Source organism: Erigeron canadensis, chromosome 2 (genome assembly GCF_010389155.1).
Source record: "Erigeron canadensis isolate Cc75 chromosome 2, C_canadensis_v1, whole genome shotgun sequence".
In the NCBI taxonomy this organism is placed as follows: domain Eukaryota; kingdom Viridiplantae; phylum Streptophyta; class Magnoliopsida; order Asterales; family Asteraceae; genus Erigeron; species Erigeron canadensis.
This window is the reverse complement of record NC_057762.1, coordinates 27371473-27391754: the sequence shown is the minus strand read 5'-3', so window position 1 is coordinate 27391754 and position 20282 is coordinate 27371473. Positions and strand designations below refer to the sequence as shown.

The following is a 20282-nucleotide window of genomic DNA, read 5'->3' as shown; positions in this document are numbered from 1 at the left end:
GTAAAAGAAAGGAAAGTGATGGGAAAAAAAAAGTAGAGGGTCTTAGACCTAAAAATTTTCTCTCTATATTTTGCAAGATTTGGAAGGATAACTTAAATTTATGAATATACCCTTCAAACCTTATATGAATAATAATAACTATGAGGCTGTAAATATAAAATTACATATATTTATCCTTTTTTAATCACTCTCTTTTAACTCAAGAATGCATTTAAATTTTTTTATTTACTTTCTTTTTTTTTAAATGATACTCCGTAATACTCAAGAATGCACTTATATATAAATATAATTTATTATTTTTTTTTTTCTATTCAACCTTCTCCTTTCTTATGTAGAAGTAGAAGGAAACATTATAATTTTTTCTAACGGTAAATAAATTAAAACAACATTTTAATGCACCGCCAATTTCCATTCCCGTTCCATTTAATTAATTTCTATTTAATTTAATTAAATTATTTTGTCTCTTTTTCCTCGGCTTTGAACAAGTTTCAGGAGAATGCCGTTGCCAATTTAACTTCAAAATTCAACAATCAAAATATACATTTTATTTTACTTTATATTTATTTCAAAAATAAAATACATTTTTTTTTACATACACACAGCTGCTCTCACATATTTTTAATTTTTAAATTTTGAGCTGAAATTTGAAGCTGTTTGTGAACTCATTTCAGATTGCTGCTCATTGTATCCACGATTCATTACAGGTAAGATACATATTTACATTTGCTTGAAACATTTATGATTTTGAGTTATATATATATATATATATATATATATAATATGTATGTATATGTATGTATCTGTGTGTGGATTTGATAGTTGATTTGATTAAATCTGAATAAATTGAAGAAAATTTACATCCAGTAAGGCTGATTTTGTTAGTGGTTAGGTGAATTTTTTTAATTAAATATTTTATTTTAGTTAATTAAATATTAGTGACTTTGGAAGATTTGCATACAGTCAGTCAGTGATATATATAGCCTTTATTTCTAATTTAATCCTAAAAGACAAAAACCAAAAACTGTTGAATTTACATTCTCTCTGTATATTTTATTATTTATATATGATTTATAGTTATTAATATTAAATAGAATATTATATATTTATAGCAGTAATAGTTTTTGTCAGATCCATAGATTGTGTGATCTGAAATAAATATATAGTGTTTTATTTTAGTTTTAGGTGAACATTTTTTGAACTAGTTTAACAGATTTTTTGCATATCTTTCTCTCTGTATTTTATTGAACTTATGTAATGTATGTATGTATATATCCTAATAATCCTAACTATGAAATTATGAATTTATGATAGTTAAACTTTTTTCTTGAGGTCGAAACAGAAACAGTAGATAAATTGAAGATAGAATGATAATTTTAGAAAACGGATAGATTGGAGATACAATATTCACATGTTTATATTGCAAGACGTAGACCTACAACGTCTGTTGTACAGGTTAGCGCTAGACTAGAAGCATTTTGGGGATACAATATTTATAAGATGTAGCAATGTGCCTATAATATCATGGAAAAGAGATACGATATTCCTTAGTTCTGGCTATTTTTGAAAAAAAATGTATCTTTATGTCATACTGACTATATAATTCTTTGGGAAAGTGCTATACTAACAGTCTCTTTCTTTTTCTGTAACTTATATTTGTGGAGTCATCGAAATAAAAGACTTTAAACAATAATGGAAAAACGGTTAACCTGCATTACTTCATTACTTGGTACTATTCCGAAAGTATAATATGGTAACAATTACAAATAGGATGGAAGTGTGATGAAATGTCCCTTGAGTAGCAGTCAGTTGTTGATAAAACATCGTCTTCTTGATAGCTGTAATAAGTATTTACTTTTATTAAGTTCAATAACTAATGGTCTTACAAAAGAAAACAACAGGTAACAATAAATATATTGGTTAGGGATATCTTCCTTAATGAAGAAGCAAATCTGTAATAACATTTTTGATTATTTTAGGTTAGTTATATAAGAAAAGGCAATACTACTACTTGAGTGTTTGGGTGGTCCTAGAGGCTTGGAACATTTTGGACTTTCTGGATCATTAGTACCCATCAGAATTACCAGAATTTAATGTTATACAAATATTGATAACTTTATAGATTACAAAGCTCTTAAATTAGTATAAAAAGGCGCAGAACAATAGAACATGACCAGTTATTCAAGTTTTTGGGTTGGCCATAACAATTTTTGAGTTATGGTCCCATGCCCAATTAGCCCACTTTATATCACTTCATGCATTCACCGATAAACAAATATATATAAGGCAATTTATGATAAAAGTTGTATTGGATGATTGAAATTATACATTTAAGTTGTAACATTTTTCTTTATAGCCAAGAAGAATTTCTTTGCTTTTTGCAGAACAATGGAGTGTACTTTTGCTTTTTCTTTTTATTAGTGTTTGGTCTTTTTCTTTTAGGTTAGATTCTCCTTGTCACTCATTTACTTCCTTTATTTTGTTTTTTGTTTAATACTTTTGTTCTCTATTAACACATAAAATGACTCCTGTTTTCCACTATGGAAAAGTTTATGCCAAAACATATCTAAATTTATGGCTTATGGTTCTTTAGATCACAAACAAATCTTTGATCAACTCATATAAATTTGAATATATTATTAAGTCTCATCTCTCTTTAATTTTCTAAATTCGGGAACGATACTCTGTTTCTTCTAAATGGTTGTTTGCTAAACATTTAAGTGCATACTTTCTACCGAAAAACTAAAGTTTATAAACAATTATTCTCTGCTTTATCCCATATGGAAAAAGGTGAGAAGGTTAAGATAATCAGACCACTCTACCAAAGTTTGAAACTTTATTGAGCACATTTTTTCACTTCATCACTCCCATTATATGCAGGTCTTGCAAGGTAACAATCCAGTTATATTCAAATTATATATAACTTGCATTTTACTTCAATATTTTTCATATCTTCTTGTTGAGTTGTTTCTCACTGTTATGCTAATTATCTTGAAAGATTTTCCAAATGTTGTCTTAAATTCAATTTCTGTTATATTTCACATTCCGTTTGGTAGTTCTTCTTAAACAACATTGTCTTCAATTGTGCAAGATTTCTTCAACATTATACTGCTGTACATAAGTTTCTAGCCTTCGTTCTTTGTATAGGTGCCTAATCAGGAGTTCCATTGGAGTTTCAGAGTTCAAGGTTATTTATGTAATAGTGTATGCGGACCACAACTGAAAACTCAATGAAGCTCCAGTTATTATCAGCGACTGCTTTCATCCTCCTACTGCACAAACTTTACATCACAACTGCTGATCTGAGCTCTGATGCTCAATCTCTCCTTAGTTTTGCTTCTGCCGTGCCACATCTTAGAAACTTTAACTGGAATTCTACTGATTCTATTTGCACTTCTTGGGTTGGCGTCAAATGTAATGATGAGAAAACTCGTGTTATCGCCATCCATCTCCCAGGAGTTGGACTTTATGGTCAAATCCCTCCCAATACTATTGGAAAACTAGATGCTCTAAGAATTCTTAGTTTGAGATCCAATTTTCTAAGTGGGAATCTTCCTTCTGATATACCATCTATTCCTTCTCTTCAGTCTCTTTACCTTCAACACAATAACTTCTCTGGTGAAATTCCTCTTTTATCCCCTCAAATGACTGTATTAGACCTCTCTTTCAACTCATTCTTGGGTAAAATTCCAGAAACATTAAAGAATTTGACCCGACTCACTTCATTGAACCTCCAGTTCAATTCATTTTCAGGAAATATTCCAGACCTGAACCATACTAGACTTCGGGTTCTGAATGTTAGCAACAACGTACTAAATGGGTCTATTCCAGCTTCCCTCCAGAAATTTCCGGTTTCATCATTCGAAGGAAATTCTTTCTTATGTGGGCCACCTTTGGCTCAATGTTCACCTTTGACCACTCCTAGTGATCTCCCCTCAATGCCCATGCCCTCGAAGAAACATAAGAAACTAAGTACTGTTGCTATAGTGGGCATTGTTATAGGAGGCTTCTTGCTACTCCTTTTACTTGTGCTATTACTGTTCTGCTGTTTAAAGAAGAAAAATGAAGATTCTGTTGGTGAGTTAAAGGTCCAAGCTGTCACTCCTGGGAAAAATGAGAAATCTGATGACTTTGGAAGTGGGGTACAAGCAGCCGAGAAAAACAAGTTGGTTTTCTTTGAGGGAAGTGCTTATAACTTCGATCTTGAAGATTTGTTGAGGGCATCGGCTGAAGTTCTTGGAAAAGGTAGCTATGGAACCGCTTATAAGGCTATATTGGATGAGGAAACGACAGTGGTGGTGAAACGGATACGGGAAGTTGGGGTTCCTAAGAAAGAATTTGAACAGCATATGGAATTGGTAGGGAAGCTTGGAAGGCACCCGAACATTGTGCCGTTGTGCGCTTACTATTATTCTAAGGATGAAAAGCTTCTTGTTTCTGAGTACATGCACACTGGAAGCCTCTCATCACTACTACATGGTATGAAAAAACTATCTAGGATCTGAGTGTGGTTTACCGGCTCTTTCATAGAGTTTTGCAATTTTTGGGTCAGGTGGGTTGGAAAAAGGTTTAAACGTTGTTTTTCTGGTGTGGGTCGGGTTAATATTTAAATAGTTTACTTTTGATAACAGTTCATGTGTATAATATAACTACCAAAACGATATTACCGCATTGGAGTTTGTATGCATTACATATACGATTTGACAGACGACTACTTGTTTGACTTATTTTCGTTTTGAGCTAAGTAAGTTTCCTTATAGGTGATTGAATAAGCGGATTGCCGATCAAAATGGGTTTAGGTCAAAACAGTTAAATTTTTGGTTTACGTTGGGTCAGAGGGGGCTGGAAACACATTTATTTTGTAAGATATAAGCTAACAGCCTAACATGATTACAAAAAACATGCTATTTCAATAAACATCTTACTCTTGTAACAAACAAATTAGGCTGTTTTATATAATATAAGCATTAATACACTTTGGCTGACCCATTTTACCCATTTCCACTTAGCTATATAATCTTTTTTACCCATTTGACCCATAATATATGAAACATAACCTGATCATTGAGACATGTAGTTTTACGTCATATAGATTAAACATAACACGAATCAACTCATTCATAACTATATAGGTTATAGTTGGCCCCTTTACTTTTTACCCATATAAAATTACGGTCTTATTATATTCTCTTATAACACACAGGTAACAGAGGCATAGGAAGAACTCCATTAGATTGGGATTCTAGAGTGAAGATATCACTTGAAGCTGCAAAAGGAATTGCTCACATACACTCAGAAGGAGGTGCAAGATTCACCCATGGTAACATCAAATCTTCAAACATCCTTCTCACCCGAGACCTTGAGGGTTGTGTATCCGATCTGGGCTTAGCCCCACTGATGACCTTCCTCCCTACAAAATCCCGGTGCATAGGATATAATGCACCCGAGGTGATTGAAACCAGAAAGTTCACTCATAAATCAGATGTTTACAGCTTTGGGGTCCTACTTCTCGAGATCCTAACAGGCAAAGCCCCTCTCCCAGCATCGGGTCAAGACGAGGTGGGTGACCTTCCCAGATGGGTCCGGTCTGTGGTCCGTGAAGAATGGACTGCGGAGGTGTTTGATGTGGAACTAATGAAGCAACAACATGTTGAAGAAGAGATGGTTCAGTTGCTTCAAATTGGGCTTATGTGTGTAACCAGGGTTCCTGATACGAGACCATCAATGGAGGAAGTTGTTAAGCTGATCATGGATTTACGACCGTCGGATTCCTCTGATTATAGGCCTTCTTCTGACGATAACAGGTCTAATGTGGTCACTCCATGATTGTTCAGTTCAAGTTTAAGTGGTTTGAGGGAAGAGTTCAAGAAAACATGCATTGGATTGCATTTGCATCATCTTATAAAGACACTACTAAAAGCATCAATATGCAAATGCTCTTTGTTATTACTAGTACTAGAATTTTGTGTTTTGATTTATTGGGGTTGTTTTACAATATTTATAGTTAGTCAATTACTACCGGCATGAGCTCGCTCTTGTTTATCTCATCTGTGCTTTCATAAACGTGCAAACAAAGGTTATTCAGGTTACTCGGAAAAGGCTTAGTACTGAAATCTTGTTTTCGATTAGCTAGCTCTTTCGTATCTCATATGTGCTTCCAATAAATGCGTAAACAGAGCTTATTCAAATCACCACGGGGAAAGCGGGATCTTTTCTTTTGACTCTGATATATGCGACCTAATCGAGGTATCTTGTGGCTGTTTCCGAAACATTTTTTGCCATCTTGAAGATTGCACCCAGTGGAGTTCGAATTTAGAATCTTTTGTAAAATAGTCCATAATGGTAACGAATATTGAAATTTTGCTATGAATAGTAGTAAAAATATGTGATTACTTACCATACAGTTCGATCTATATGTATGATTTTTACCTATGCGGTGTTATTGTTATACTCATATTTATAATCAAAAGAATAATTTAACTCATTTTTGTAACAAGTGGTTTGAAAAGTTGGCTTTTTAACTGATGTTCAGAAAGGGAAAAGAATAGAAAAAGAATCTCAATAAGTATGGCCCATGCAGGTCTCGAACCTGCGACCTTCGCGTTATTAGCACGACGCTCTAACCAGCTGAGCTAATAGGCCATTTGTTGAAATAGTCTCCTTGTATCCTTAAAACTCACAGATTTCCGGAAGTGATGCATCAAAATTTGAACGATTATTAACCTTCTAAAATGTAGTCAAAATGACATTTTTCATCGACTAATAAAGATTTCACTATTATACATTTATACCAATCTTTTACATTGACAAATTATAATAACTATAAGATTAAAAAAATTGATAGTTACAACTACTTGTGTTTTGAAACAACATTTAGATAAAATTTGATTATTATTTTGGCTCCATTTATGTCATAGTTTTAGAAAAAATGGGGCGGTTATAACTTATACTAGACACCAAAACATTATTATTCAGTTGCATGCTTGTAGACAGGGGTTATTTCTTTTAATAGCTTCAACTCATTGATAAAAACACTAACTATGAGAGTATACAAAGTATCATTGAAGATGAGGCAAAGATTAACCTAGACCCCTAACCTCTGATGTGTGAAATCGGGTTTAATAATTGATAACAAGATCTACCGCTTACTGACTACCACACACTTACGGGCAGTGTACCCGTTCGTATGTAATATAGTTAATTGGTAAGACCAGGATCGATCACAAGGACTGAATGTTGTACTTAAGGTTGTAAAAATGTAAATCAAAAGAAAGTTTGGTTTGTGACCGAGTTGTCACTTTGCGTTTCAGAAAGCTAATTAATCAACAAGTAAAATAAATGAAATACTCAACCAGTGTCAATCGAGAGTATGCGAAAATAGTTTGAGTTGTAACAAATAATTAAAAAGCCATCTATGTCGAATCCGCTACACAAGAAGTTTAGGTTGCATATGGTTTAAGCTCAAAATTCAATAATGTTGGTGACAATAATCGTGACAAGTCAAAACCACAAACGGGTGCACAACGTTTGTAAAATTTACTCAATCACCTAATCAACCCAATTTCTTGCAACAAGTGGTACCACCAACCTATTACAATTCCTTGAACTAACTAGTTTGTTTGATTATCTAAATAACAATTTTATCTTTGTGAAAGAAACGTGGTACCACCAACCGTTAAATTCACTTAACAAAGTAATTTCTATTAAACTTGTATTCCTTACTATCATACCATGACCAAGCAAAAGTTGTTCATAGACAAACAACTAAAATAATACTTGCATTCAACTAGTACCACTATTGAAGAACACAAATATCACCAAGAACACAAATTTAAGTAGAAGAAATCACTTCATTAAGATCTTGACAAAATGTTAAGTTAAACCAACTTCAATTCAAAATACTATGCAACCATAACTAATTGTTTCACTTCATCTTCATAGATGTATAAAGATTTAGCTACTCATAATGTTAAAAGCTAAAGATTGAAATAGAAAGGAAGACATAATGTACCCAATGTAGAGAACAAATCCAAATCGAAGTTACAATCGAGCTACAATGAGTAACAATAACTAAAATTAATCTTCAAGTCTTCAAATGATGTTGGAGTGGTGAAAAACTCTTCAAAACCCTTGAAAATCGGCTGGAGTATAAGTGTGTGAGCTAAAGTGTCCAAGAATTTCGTTTGGGTGGAATGGTGGATGGTATTTATACCCCAGGAGAGAGAAAATGGTGATGTCAGATAGATCTCACGCCGCTAGGGACTTGGATCGCACCGCTAGAGGTGTTCTTGAGCATTTCTGTCCGAAAAACAGCAAACTCGCGCCCGCTAGTAGCTTCCCTCGCGCCGCTACTAGGTTGAAAACCCTAGCTCGCGCCGCTAGATCACCAGCTCGCGCCGCTATCTACTTCAGGCTAAAGTTCTGACTTGAATTTCCTCAACTCGCGCCGCTAGAGCACCTCCTCGCGCCGCGAGGTCTTGCCTGGAGTTGCCATTTCAGCTTCGTTCTTCTTCCGTTATTGCATATGGACCACTTCTGAGCTATTTTCTACCAATTAGGTGCAATACACCTGCTGTAGGCCTGAAACCACTAGCAAATACCATAATGCACCACAAAACAAGTATAAACGGCTATAAAACTAGTATAAAACGTCCAATTCGCTGTAGGGAAACATGTACAATTTGAGGCTTATCACCTCTGTATAGAAATACCATCTGACATTCATTCTGGCATGCAAAAGATATCCTAAATAAAAAACACAACAATTAAGATGAGATGTTGAGTTTCTTTGAAAGTTTTGAAAAATGGGAAAAGTAACCGAACAAAAAAAAGTTAACCGGTAGCCAAGCTTTCTTTGTTTTGAAATGGTCTAAATTTCATTAATCCCGCAAAAACCGACACGAAGACAATATGAACCTTACAAGTTACAACTATGACACACACCTATCATGAGAACAAAACGTTATCGCGAGCTTATCATAAGGAAACAAACTAAGCCTAGCTAAATTATGAAAAGAATGTTGTAATTTTAACTTTCGACAGTAACATAAATTTTTACAATCTTATTTGTTGTTTTTCATCACCAATTTATCACTTTTCAACACTTCATTTCATCGACAAAGTTATTCTTAGTTTCAAAGTTCATGAAGGATGTATGTTATGATTAGTTTCAAGGGTTTAACAAGTGCAAATGCAGTTACACATAATTAGACCTGTCAATATGTACCTTGGTAACATACAAATTTGGTACGCTCAATAGAATTCCATTCGAACCTAATACATGGCATATAGGTGGTAACAACTAACAAGGGTTGGACGGATGACAATTTCATAAGCATAGTTTTTTTTTTCTCCTGAACAGCCATAGAATTAGTTTTGTTTTTTTTAAACATTCGAAGGTCAGAGTCTGTTCGTCACACTTATCGGCCCCTACATCTTTCGGGCAAGATGTCATTTGAATTTTCAGGGAACCACAGACGGATCAAAACCTCATATTAATCCGTCAAACGGCACGACGATTAATAAGAGTAAATCTTGCCCCTCAGAATTCAAACCTGGGTCTCTTCAGACCCAAGACCCTCATGGGAGGACTGAAATACCACTTAAGTTTTACCTTAATGATTAGAAATAGGTTTTAGTACGGGCTCAGGCAAAAGATGCTCTTATGAATGTTCCTTAATTAGGTAATATTTTATTTTATTTTTTTTCATTTTTGGTAATATATTTTCTGATTTCTTTAATGGAAAAATGTTACCTAAACTGAAGAAATTAATCTGCACTAAACGTATTACATATATCTAGTGGCAAGTCACCTTCAGATTTGTACATCTACAAATCAGATATATTTATCTAATTAGTAATTAATGCATGAATACGTTATTGACTAGGCCTTGGACTACTTTTCCAGGTTCATTTCTATGGTATATGGATCTAGATGATTGTGATCAGATTTGTGAGTACTGTGACACCCTTTTTTGGTACGACAAGCGCCTTAAAAGCTCTCCGACTAATGGAAAAATTATATACAACCGATGTTGCAACTTCGGGCGAGTATATACCACCTCCAAGGGGTCCTCTTGAAGTTATTAAAGAATAAAGACCTCTATAGTAACAACCACTTCATGGACAACATTCATGAATATAACTAAATGTTTGCCATGACTTCCTTCAGAGCAAGTAGATGACTCGATCAACATTGGTCGTGGAGCTTATGTATTTACTGCTGAAGGCCAGATTTTCCATTGGGTGGAATCTTTGTTTCTACCAGATGACCATAACCTGAGATTTCTATTTTTACCTAAATTGAAGAAATCATATATAAAGTTTCACCTATGTGAAAAAATCCGCCAAGTATATTGTCAAATCGAAAAACTGAAAAGAAAGTTACCCAAATAAAAGAAACAAACATACCATATTAGTATATTACCCAAAATAGAAGTTTTTCCTAGTTCATAACCTGAATTGATTGTACTTCCTAAATTGGATAAAATTGTCACCTGTAATTGAAGACAACAATCAAGAGGAGCATATCAACTGATGCAAAATGCCTATCAACGGCACGGCAAAGAGCCAGGAAAATAAGCCACGGCTGAAGTTAAATTGGTAACAACTAGTAACCCGGAATAAAAAAATAATAAAGAAATGTTTCAAAGCTAATAGACTCTGTTACAACTACAATGGCCTCATGCACATAAAGGCATGGATAGACTTGTTCTACTTCCAAGTTCTAACAGCAACTAGACAAATTAAAAAACAGGAATGAACTCCTACATCTAACAACAATTACGAAAAAGAAAAAGAAAAAAAAAAAAAAAAAAAGAATTCTTCAACGCCTCATCTGACCTGAAATTAATGACCGCTACATAAGGGATAAACCTTAATGATGCGGCTTCTAATATTAAGAGAAGTTACGATACTAATTAGCCAACAGCTTAATTCCCTTAACAGAACTTCCAATGATTATCACAGTTCACACATGTGACAAACGTTGTCATAGGTTCATCAGCACTCCGAGTTTGCAACTGATAATAAGTGCACTTCCTTTTACCACACCGACCACATCTGAATTGATCAGTAGTGGCTTTTGGTGGACCCCCACGTTCACATTCAAATAAAGCCTTCTCTTTTATTTTCACATTCTGCAATTGCCTTTCAGTGCTAGCCATTTCTTCAGGTGTCAACTCCACAATTCTCTCTGGCTTCACATCCCCAAGAAGTAATTTCCTTCTGAAATCTGGATTTTTCGGATCCTTAACATTGAACATAATGGATCTGTATTTGAATTTCTGCGCCCCGTTGGATCTACCCCATTTTTCAAACATTGCAGATTCCACAGACACAGCAACCCTATAAGGGTCACAGGCAGCCACCGTATCCCTTGATTCCTCCCCAGCCTCCCCAGCAACTTTGCATAATGCTTCTGCAAGAAGTTCACGAATCTTGTCGCGAAGAGCATCATTGCAGTAAACAAGCGAAGTCAGCTTTGGGGGAGCAACATTGTTTGGGCTGGATTTCTTTTCAACCTTGGCATTATCGTTTGTTGTAGAAATCTTTTCGGCAATGACAACATTATCAGTTGTTGTAGTTTTCTTTTCGGTCTTGACAACATTTATCTTTCTTTCAGAAGTAGGTGTGACACTATGACCATTTTTCTCTACTTTTATACCCTCTGTCTTTGAAACCTTGGTGGAAAAGTTCCTCCGAAATTTCTTCTCGGACATCTCTTGTTCTGGCTCGGATTTTGGAGATTCCTTGATGTCCAAGTTGCCATTTTTCTTGCTCTTTAAAGTTTCCTCAACAATTATGCTTTTCCAAATCTCAACTAATTCAGAAGCGAGCGACTGTATCTTCTTTCTTGGATGTTTTGCTAATTGGCGAAGACGTTTCCCCACCTGAAAAAATCACATTTCTATAAATTTAGAGACTACATAATATAGCTAAAAGTCTACTTATCATGCATTGATGCATAATCTCTGGGTCGGCCAACAAGACACAGATATCCATACTACATTTCCTTCCTCGGATATTGCACTCTCTTCATCATTAAAATCAGAATGTGTTCATATGAATATTACAAACTTAATGTATGTAATATTACCTAGTACGTAAACCCTAAAGCCTTTATACCCAACTGCAGAGTAGCAGGATAAGTACTTCCTTTTATACAATATAATTACATTATCAAATTCTGTTCGTGTTTTAATATCTAGAACTGTTTAATCTCCTAACAATCATATCTGAAAATAATACAAACCAGAGAGTTATTATCACATTGATGGAATCATCCATTTCCTTAATCTGCATGGAAATCGAGTTAAGCAACATAGTTTGCCAATTGCATAGCTTTAAATCTTACGCTAACTATATGTGGGGCCAAATCCAGTATCTGTAAAGGTCATGAGCTCAATCTAGAATGCTAGTTCGCTCGCAAAGTCACAAGCCCTTACTTTTCTCGTATGCTTTTTACTGTGCCGTTTCAACAACTTGCATAACAAATTCATTAATTGTAACTAGATTCATAATATCAAAAAACCGGATCATAAAACACAAAAACCAAACAATTAATTCAACCAAAAATGAAAACTCAATCGCATGCATTCACTCAGACAAGTTGGTTTATCCCCTTATTTTAGGTCACACAGTAATTTTTACCTCTGTCGTATGCCTTTTCTTTCTCTGTTTCAATAGCACGAACGTCTTCGATATACCAATTAATCAAACATTAAAAACTGCAATCATTTAACTCTCTTATCATTCTATACAACACCGCAATTCTCAATCTGAAGATGACATATCCTAAAAGGCAAAAAATAGCACAAATGCAGGTTCAATTCACATAACAATTAGCGCGTAATATCAAAGAAACAAATCCTAGCGACCGAAAACCTATAACAAATATCCCATTACAACTAATTCAACAAATAATCAAAAAAATATTGCATGCATTTACAGAGAAAAAATAAAAATGAATCCTAGATTCCTAAAGTCCCTATTTTTCTAATCCTTCCGCGTAAGATTGTCTATCCGTTGTTTCAACTACATGCCTGTCCTTCACATCCTAATCAACCAAAAATAATCAAAAGCTTCAATCTTTCATTCTTTTTGAGTATAATCTTACAACCCCTCCATTCTCACATCTGAAAAACACAACCTTTACAACCGAAACCGAAATAACCTAAAAATCAACACAACAATCACATGCACATTTACATTGACACAAATAACATAAATTCATAGCATCACTAAAAAAAATTCATATAAAATTATTTTTTTTATATACATAATAAATTTTATATAAAATCAGAATGAAAATCAAAAGAAAATCACATGCATTCAGACATATAACATTAAAAATCATCAAATTTTCACAAATTAAATATATATAAAAATTACTACATTACACACAACATATATACATATATAGATATAGATAATATATATATATACATACCTGTGTAGAAACAAGAATTTGATAATTGACAGGAAATTTCTTAAGCACATTCAAAGCATCAACACACCGATCTTCTTCCGCCGCGCCACCACCACCAACCGCCGCCGCAGCATCCGCGGCTTTCTTCGCCGTTTCAAATAACTCAATTAGCTCCGTCTCCATTATCGTTTCATCAATCCAATGCAATGCAATATGACAAACGAGCCGCTAAGTATTTGTATATGTATGTAGGTATAGAGATATGGAAGGAAATCTGGGCCGTTGGATTCACACGTGTGAAGTTGATCGTAGGGTCGAGGAGATTGTGAGAAAGGCCTTGAAGTTCGATATAAGTTTACACGTGCGAATGAGTTAGAGATAGAGAGGTTGTTATTGTTAATGTATGTTTTCTGTTTCTGGAAAATTTTGATGGTTGTTAGGGTTTTGGCAGTTATAAATAAGAGGCTTGTATGATGTGTCACGTGATGTCGGTTGTTAGTGTCACGTGATGAGTTTTTGTTGGTTTTGTCTTTTTGACTTTTTGTGGGCCTGATTGTTTAGTGTATGGGCTAATGGAGTTAACTAATCTTGTGTTTTGGGCCTTGAGTGTATGATGAAATGATTTATCCAAACATGAAACTTCACGTTTTAAATTTTGAATGTCTATTTTCAATTTCATTGATCCAATGAGTTAAAAGCCACTTCGAAATGAGAATTTCGACAAGTTTAATCGGGAAGGGTCGGCTGTTTTAGTCCCCTTTTTCTTAGTTGAATCGTTATTATGTTGAACCTGCATGTTTTTTCGGCTTTATATGGACTTTTGAATTTTTATTTTATTTTTACATTATTTTTATGATAATGTGTCTAACTCAATGTCATTTTTGGTTGTTTGTTAACTTTAAAGCTTTGATTTTCATTTATATAATTATTTGGTATTATTTTTAATTGAATGCAACTTTATTTTGGCTATTTTCGTTTTATTGTAACATGTTTAGTAGTATTATTCTAAAATAAAACGATTAAATCAAAAAAAGAAACATAAATTGGTTTTCAACTGTTCAAACCAGTTTCGTCATTAGTCGGCTTGGTTAAACAACTGGTATTAAACACATTACATTAAGCTCACTTAGGGTTGGTTCAATTGAGCATTTATATATAGCTGTAACCCGGTTGTCTCAGCAATATGCATATTAGTTTTTTAACTATAGCTTTGATACCCACTTTGTTTCATGACTATAGCTATGATAGCGATGATATCAAAATTAACAATGATATCACATCTTAATATCTTAAACTACTTGAAAAGACGGATACTTAGAGTGTGTTTGGTTTGAGGGTTTGGAACCAGAGGAATTAGAATAATAGTCATAGGTAGATTTGGTTCGTATAGATGGAAAACCAAAATGGGTACGTAACTATTAAAATGAAGTCTTTTCAATCGCATCAAAGGGTGGGTTTGAATTACACTCCCATTCCCACTCTCTTTGCTCATACCTATCGATTACAAACTAAGTGATAGTACTAACATTCAACTCAACTATTAAAGTACTATAATGTGCTTTGATCTTATATAAGAGAATTGATTTTAATGCGCACTGGCTCTCAGTAAAGGAAAAGAACCATATTTTTTACTTCTTTCAAAATGAAATTTGTTACGGGTATAGCATTAATTAAGTTAAAACTACCAAATAATTTTTTTTTTAAAGAAAGTTCTTAAAGTTAGTCGTTTAAATTGTCCTGTTATACGTCAGAAATAATTCAACCCAACGTGTTAGAACGTATCGAGATCAGAACAGTAAGATGGAATTGAGATCGTAGTATCCTACTTAAATGTAAAAAGTAAAATTACCTTGTATTTGAGTTGTAATTCCTATCGAAGGCAAAATCTTTGATAAATTCATGAAATATTCATATTTTAAACATAAAGCACAAGCCATATGAACTTAACCTTCAAATTACTGAATGTGTTCCAGCGGTAGTCAACCCTAATCAACCTTAAGGGTCTAAAGCCTATGACAAAAGAAATGCTTTCTAAATCATTATAATGTGCCAAAATTGACAAATATTTCTTTTTCTTTTTAAAAGACACTTGAACAAAAGAGTACAGGTTAGTTACCACAATTGATGTAATCTTTGTCGACATGGTTGACGATTGTCCTCGGTCCTCACATAGACCTTGACATTTGGGCGTCACCACTGTTTTTGGTATTGGTTGTTTTAGCTGGTCTACCTTTGTCAGGTCCACCAATCACACCCCATTCTTCAAATTGCCTTTGTCGTGCTCTAGCTCTCTCCTTTTCTTCCTCAGATTTAGAAGCGTAACAGTAGGGGCAAGTAACCCCATATTCCCATTCTGTTGATTCCATATCAGCATCACTCACGGGTTTCTTGCAGCCATAGCAAAGCTTAAAGTTTCCAGGCACCAACCCGTGCTTAACTGAGACTCGCTTGTCAAACACAAAGCACTCGCCCTCCCAAAGAGACTCACTTTTGGGAACTTCCTCCAAGTATTTAAGTATCCCACCTTGTAGATGGTAGACCTATTGACATAAAAGAAGCGACACATCAAAGACCATACATGCTTTGCTAATCAAAATGGGGAAGAAAACTGGGAAAAAGAGGATTGAGATCCTCTAAAGTTGATCCAACTTTATACGTAAAGTTGGATCAAGTTTAACCATTGGATTAAATCCAATGGTCAAGATTTAAACATCAAAATTTAATGTGGACCATTAGATTTTATCCAATGGCTAAAGTTGATCCAACTTTACCTATAAAGTTGGATCAACTTTAGAGGATCCCAATCGGGAAAAAGATAGGTACATCTAGAGGTGGCAAAAAAAAAACCATGTAGATACACGGACTATATTGAAAGCAGTTCATTTGGCATCCAGAGTTGGACATAAACAAATAATAGAGAACAATGTAGTTTGTAAGTAGATGATACTCATGATAGAAGCTCATGTGTTGAACAACAAACTGAGCATATTATACTTTCATGATCTTTTATGTGTTGCTTATCATATTTTGAACATACACATGTAACAATGAACATAATTGACACAACCCCATCTAGAGAAATTCAGTCTTCAATATTATGAAAGCTATTTTTCTTCCATAGAAATTGTGAAACATACCCTTCCTGGACTAATGGTCAGAATTAGCAGGCCTTGTGGGTCAGGTATCAAAGGTTGTGTTTGACCCAAAACACTTTTTGTCCATAGCAAACATAAATAAATAGATTTGAATCATTTGATTAACAAGATTATATTATTTCAATGATAATCTCTTTTTTAAATAGAATTATATAAAAGGCTTTATACATTTAAATTACCCTTTTGGCGGTTTCTAATCACGGGGATTTATTTTTGGTTTCTTTCTAAGCTGTCTATTATTTTACTACTCGTCTGGCATTGAGAGTATTTATCTTTAGCATATACGTTGAAACTGCCACCTTTTTAATGATTGTAATTTGTATACTAATAAAGAGATCAGTAACTAGTAATCCAGTATAGAGTGCAAGCTAAACTAACCTCTTTAAACCCTTTGCTGAGTAGGAAACTTGAGGCTTTTTCACACCGAATCCCACCAGTACAATACATTGCAACACGAGCTGGAGACTTGTGTCCCTCCTCGTTTTGTTTTTTGGCTTCGTCAGAAGAGCCTCTGCATTCTACTTGGGCATCTGACGGAGAAACTTGAAATTCATCATCCACCCATAATGGGAATTCCCTGAAAGCTGTGGTATGTGGATCAACAGCCCCTTTAAACTTTCCGATTCTGGTTTCATAGTCGTTGCGCACATCAATGACAACCTAAAATAGCATCCATAAAGACAACCAAGATTCAATTCACAATGGCCAAGTATTGTAACTCGTGAGTCATGCAAACTAAATATCCTTGTCATAAACATAACCTTTTTTACAGTTCAAAAAAGTAACCTTTACATGTTCATGTTGTTTCACGGGTCAACCTCCTTAATTCAGGTCAAAGAAGAAAAAACACAGAAATTTTCCATGACCAATTAGCCAACACTGTGACCCACATGTTTTGCTTTCAAATAGCCAAACACTGCATCCGTCCCACAAGGACTGTAAACGAGTCCTTCATAGCTACTTAGAAGTCAACATGAATAGGTCTAGCAATTGCATAGGGCCAACACTGGTAGGACAAAGGAGTGTTGGCATGTTGTACTTTTCTCAATAGGAGAGTCTCGTGTAAGTTTCTCGAAATTATTGCCCAAAGTTCCTTATAATCACCCAAAAGCATAACAAAGGCACCATATGAAAAAAAAAAAAAAAAATTGGCGTTACATATGCACTATATGCACTGTATGCCTTTACTTTTAATTTCTCACTGAATTCATTTGAAATAAGTTGATGTTTGCATCCTATTACTTTTCACAGATTTCAGTTTAAAAAAATGTACCAAGGGATGAAGTACAGGAGCTTGATGAGAGCTCAGTACACACTTTGGGTGCACCGACTACTATTACAAATTTCCTTCTATTTTTAACTACTTCCTGCATTCGTCCTACAAAGGCTCTTACTGCATGACTCGCAGATTCATATCAACGTCATAATCTAACGAATAACACCTCCTAATCAGAATTAAACATCACAATACTAAGTATGAAACTCAACTGATGAGAATTTAATTCATTGTGATAAATGAAAAGAGACAAAGGAACACAATGAAGCTAACTGATAGTCCAGTGAAACGAGCTTCAAAATGAGAATATAAACCAACTCATAACCAAATGAAGAGACTTACAGTATCCGGATCACTGATTAAAGAATTCCACTCATTTGGGGTAACATAAGTCCCGACTCTCTCATTAGGTGATACAGACGGCATTCCAAGGGAAACTATCTGCACAAACAGAAAACTAATTATTACTTAAAAATGCCGTTTAAAAAAAATTATTACTTAAAAATGCTGACAAACATGACCATCAACAATCTTCCCTGCAACTTAAGAACTCAAAAACATTAATTTACTGTCCGGATTACTGTAACTACCTCTTTTTTAAGTTTTACTCTCACATGGTCCCATCTGAATGGCGCATCTTCCCCTGCTGCAAGTGGAGAACTGCTTGTATGACCATGATGAATAGCCTCTTCTTCAGGACTTACAGGTGACTCTATTTGTCGAAGACCCTTTAACCGATCATCCGACTGAATGTAATCAAGAACTTCTTCAACTGATTTCCGGATACCACATATGCTGCCATTAATTCCCTCTGGTGCAAGAATTATGCCACCTGAAATGTACTGAAAATAAAAAAACTTGAAACCAAACTCTATAATCATATTACCTTACTATCTAACATCTTATAGTATATATTACAAAGTCTAAATCACGGAAATGTATCCGGCTTATCATATATGAGAATTGCGTGTATCAACATTTCATTCTCGTCATCGTATGTATTTAGTGACCTCTTCATCAAGTAAGACGTATTTCAACTTGTGTGAGACATTTTGTTGGCGTGGTGCCGTGGTAGCCATATAATTCGACAGAACATCCTAACTGGCTCCACGAGTCCACGTCATCAATTTAAATGCTTTAAAACGTCAGATACACACACAGTAGCAAAAATTTAGTCGGATAAACACAAAAGACGGTTTGAAGGTATATTATACACACAAACTGTGTGATAAGTCGTATGCCCCGTTCTTTTTTTACTTAATTGACTTAATAATTAACAACTTAATGGATTCAGTCAAATTTCATGTTTCTTTTTTGACTTAATATACGAAATAACCGTCAACTACCAATCTTTTACTTCATACATACAAACATTATTTATACATTCAGCCACTAATAGAAACAATTACAACATTCAAAATTCAATATCACATTAGTCAAAAACCATAAACTCACATTAGTCGAATTCAAAAAAAATACAATAACTTAAAAAATGCAACATAATTCGATAACAAATAAATATCGAAACACATACCAGCTTTTCACATAACTCTTTCAACGGTTTCCGCAATTCAGCATGATCAGGAAAATCAGCAAACTTATAAAACGACACCACCACAAGCTGTTGAGCCTCGTCATCGTTTCCTGATTCTTCAACTCCAGGTACCGAAACACGGTTACTCGCTACGCAAGACGAAAAGCCGTTGGAGCTTGGAAATAAGTTTCTAGAATTGATTTGAGGAATTTCTGGATTGGTGAAAAGAGGGACAAGATTTTTTGGGGTTTGAGGTTTAGGGTTTAGGGCTGTGGTTGTGTAAAGTGAGGTTGAGTTAGAATTAGGGTTAGGGTTTGATGAGGGAGATGATGATAACATTTTTAGAGGGAGAAAGGCCGATGGAGATCTTCTGTGGAAGCAGCTGCTGAGAACCTGAAAGGATTGCATTGGAACATCGGTGAGTAATTAGAGGGTTAATCCGTCAATATTGTATTCTTTGGTTTTTACCTTTTACCTATTTTGTTTTCGCACGAGAATCCAAAATATAGGGGATATTTACGTCTGTTTATTTATTTATTCATTAAGGGAATAAAGTGAAATCTCTGTATAAATAAAATTAATATAGTTGTTTTTCTTAATTAAGTAAAAATATATAATTGACTTAATTGATTAAGCCAATTAAAATTAAATCATGCTTTTTAATTTTCTACCAAACACTACATATTGGTATAAGTAACTTATACTTTGATCATTTCGAATACTATGGTTTATTTGATAGTATGTCTGATCATTTCTAATGTTATGGTTTATCCGATAGTATGGTGTAAGAATTCTTGAATATTATTATCATTAAACTAAAATTTTAATATAAGATTTTGGTAAATTCTTAGCTAAGAAAATCATTTTTAGGTATCCTTATAGTTTATTGTA

The 20282-nt window shown here is 34.3% G+C and overlaps 3 protein-coding genes and 1 non-coding gene across 5 annotated transcripts; 1 reads left to right on the top strand and 3 right to left on the bottom strand.

Moving 5' to 3' along the window:
• The first annotated feature begins 638 nt into the window (after positions 1–638).
• Positions 639–6398, top strand: LOC122588958 (probable inactive receptor kinase At5g58300). 2 transcript variants are annotated; one of them, XM_043761180.1, is made up of 3 exons: positions 639–704; positions 3145–4476; positions 5201–6398. In XM_043761180.1, the coding sequence occupies exons 2-3, from the start codon at positions 3204–3206 to the stop codon at positions 5821–5823; spliced, it is 1896 nt and encodes a 631-aa protein (XP_043617115.1). In that variant the 5' UTR covers positions 639–704; positions 3145–3203; the 3' UTR covers positions 5824–6398. The 2 variants fall into 2 exon arrangements, with proteins under 2 accessions (XP_043617115.1, XP_043617114.1); XM_043761179.1 differs by lacking the exon at positions 639–704 and adding an exon at positions 2665–2887.
• A 167-nt stretch (positions 6399–6565) lies between these two features.
• On the bottom strand, positions 6566–6639 carry TRNAI-AAU. The gene has a single exon. It is a non-coding gene; the product is annotated as a tRNA-Ile (tRNA).
• A 3972-nt stretch (positions 6640–10611) lies between these two features.
• LOC122589122 (transcription elongation factor TFIIS-like) lies at positions 10612–13831 on the bottom strand. Its single transcript, XM_043761367.1, has 2 exons — positions 13448–13831; positions 10612–11888 (listed from the first exon to the last, which is right to left on the bottom strand). The coding sequence occupies exons 1-2, from the start codon at positions 13607–13609 to the stop codon at positions 10938–10940; spliced, it is 1113 nt and encodes a 370-aa protein (XP_043617302.1). The 5' UTR covers positions 13610–13831; the 3' UTR covers positions 10612–10937.
• Positions 13832–15313: 1482 nt separating this feature from the next.
• On the bottom strand, positions 15314–19833 carry LOC122587438 (rhodanese-like domain-containing protein 7). The gene is made up of 5 exons (XM_043759606.1): positions 19392–19833; positions 18448–18699; positions 18200–18298; positions 16960–17241; positions 15314–15966 (listed from the first exon to the last, which is right to left on the bottom strand). Exons 1-5 carry the CDS (start codon positions 19797–19799, stop codon positions 15592–15594), a joined length of 1416 nt encoding a protein of 471 aa, XP_043615541.1. The 5' UTR covers positions 19800–19833; the 3' UTR covers positions 15314–15591.
• Between the last annotated feature and the right edge of the window lie 449 nt (positions 19834–20282).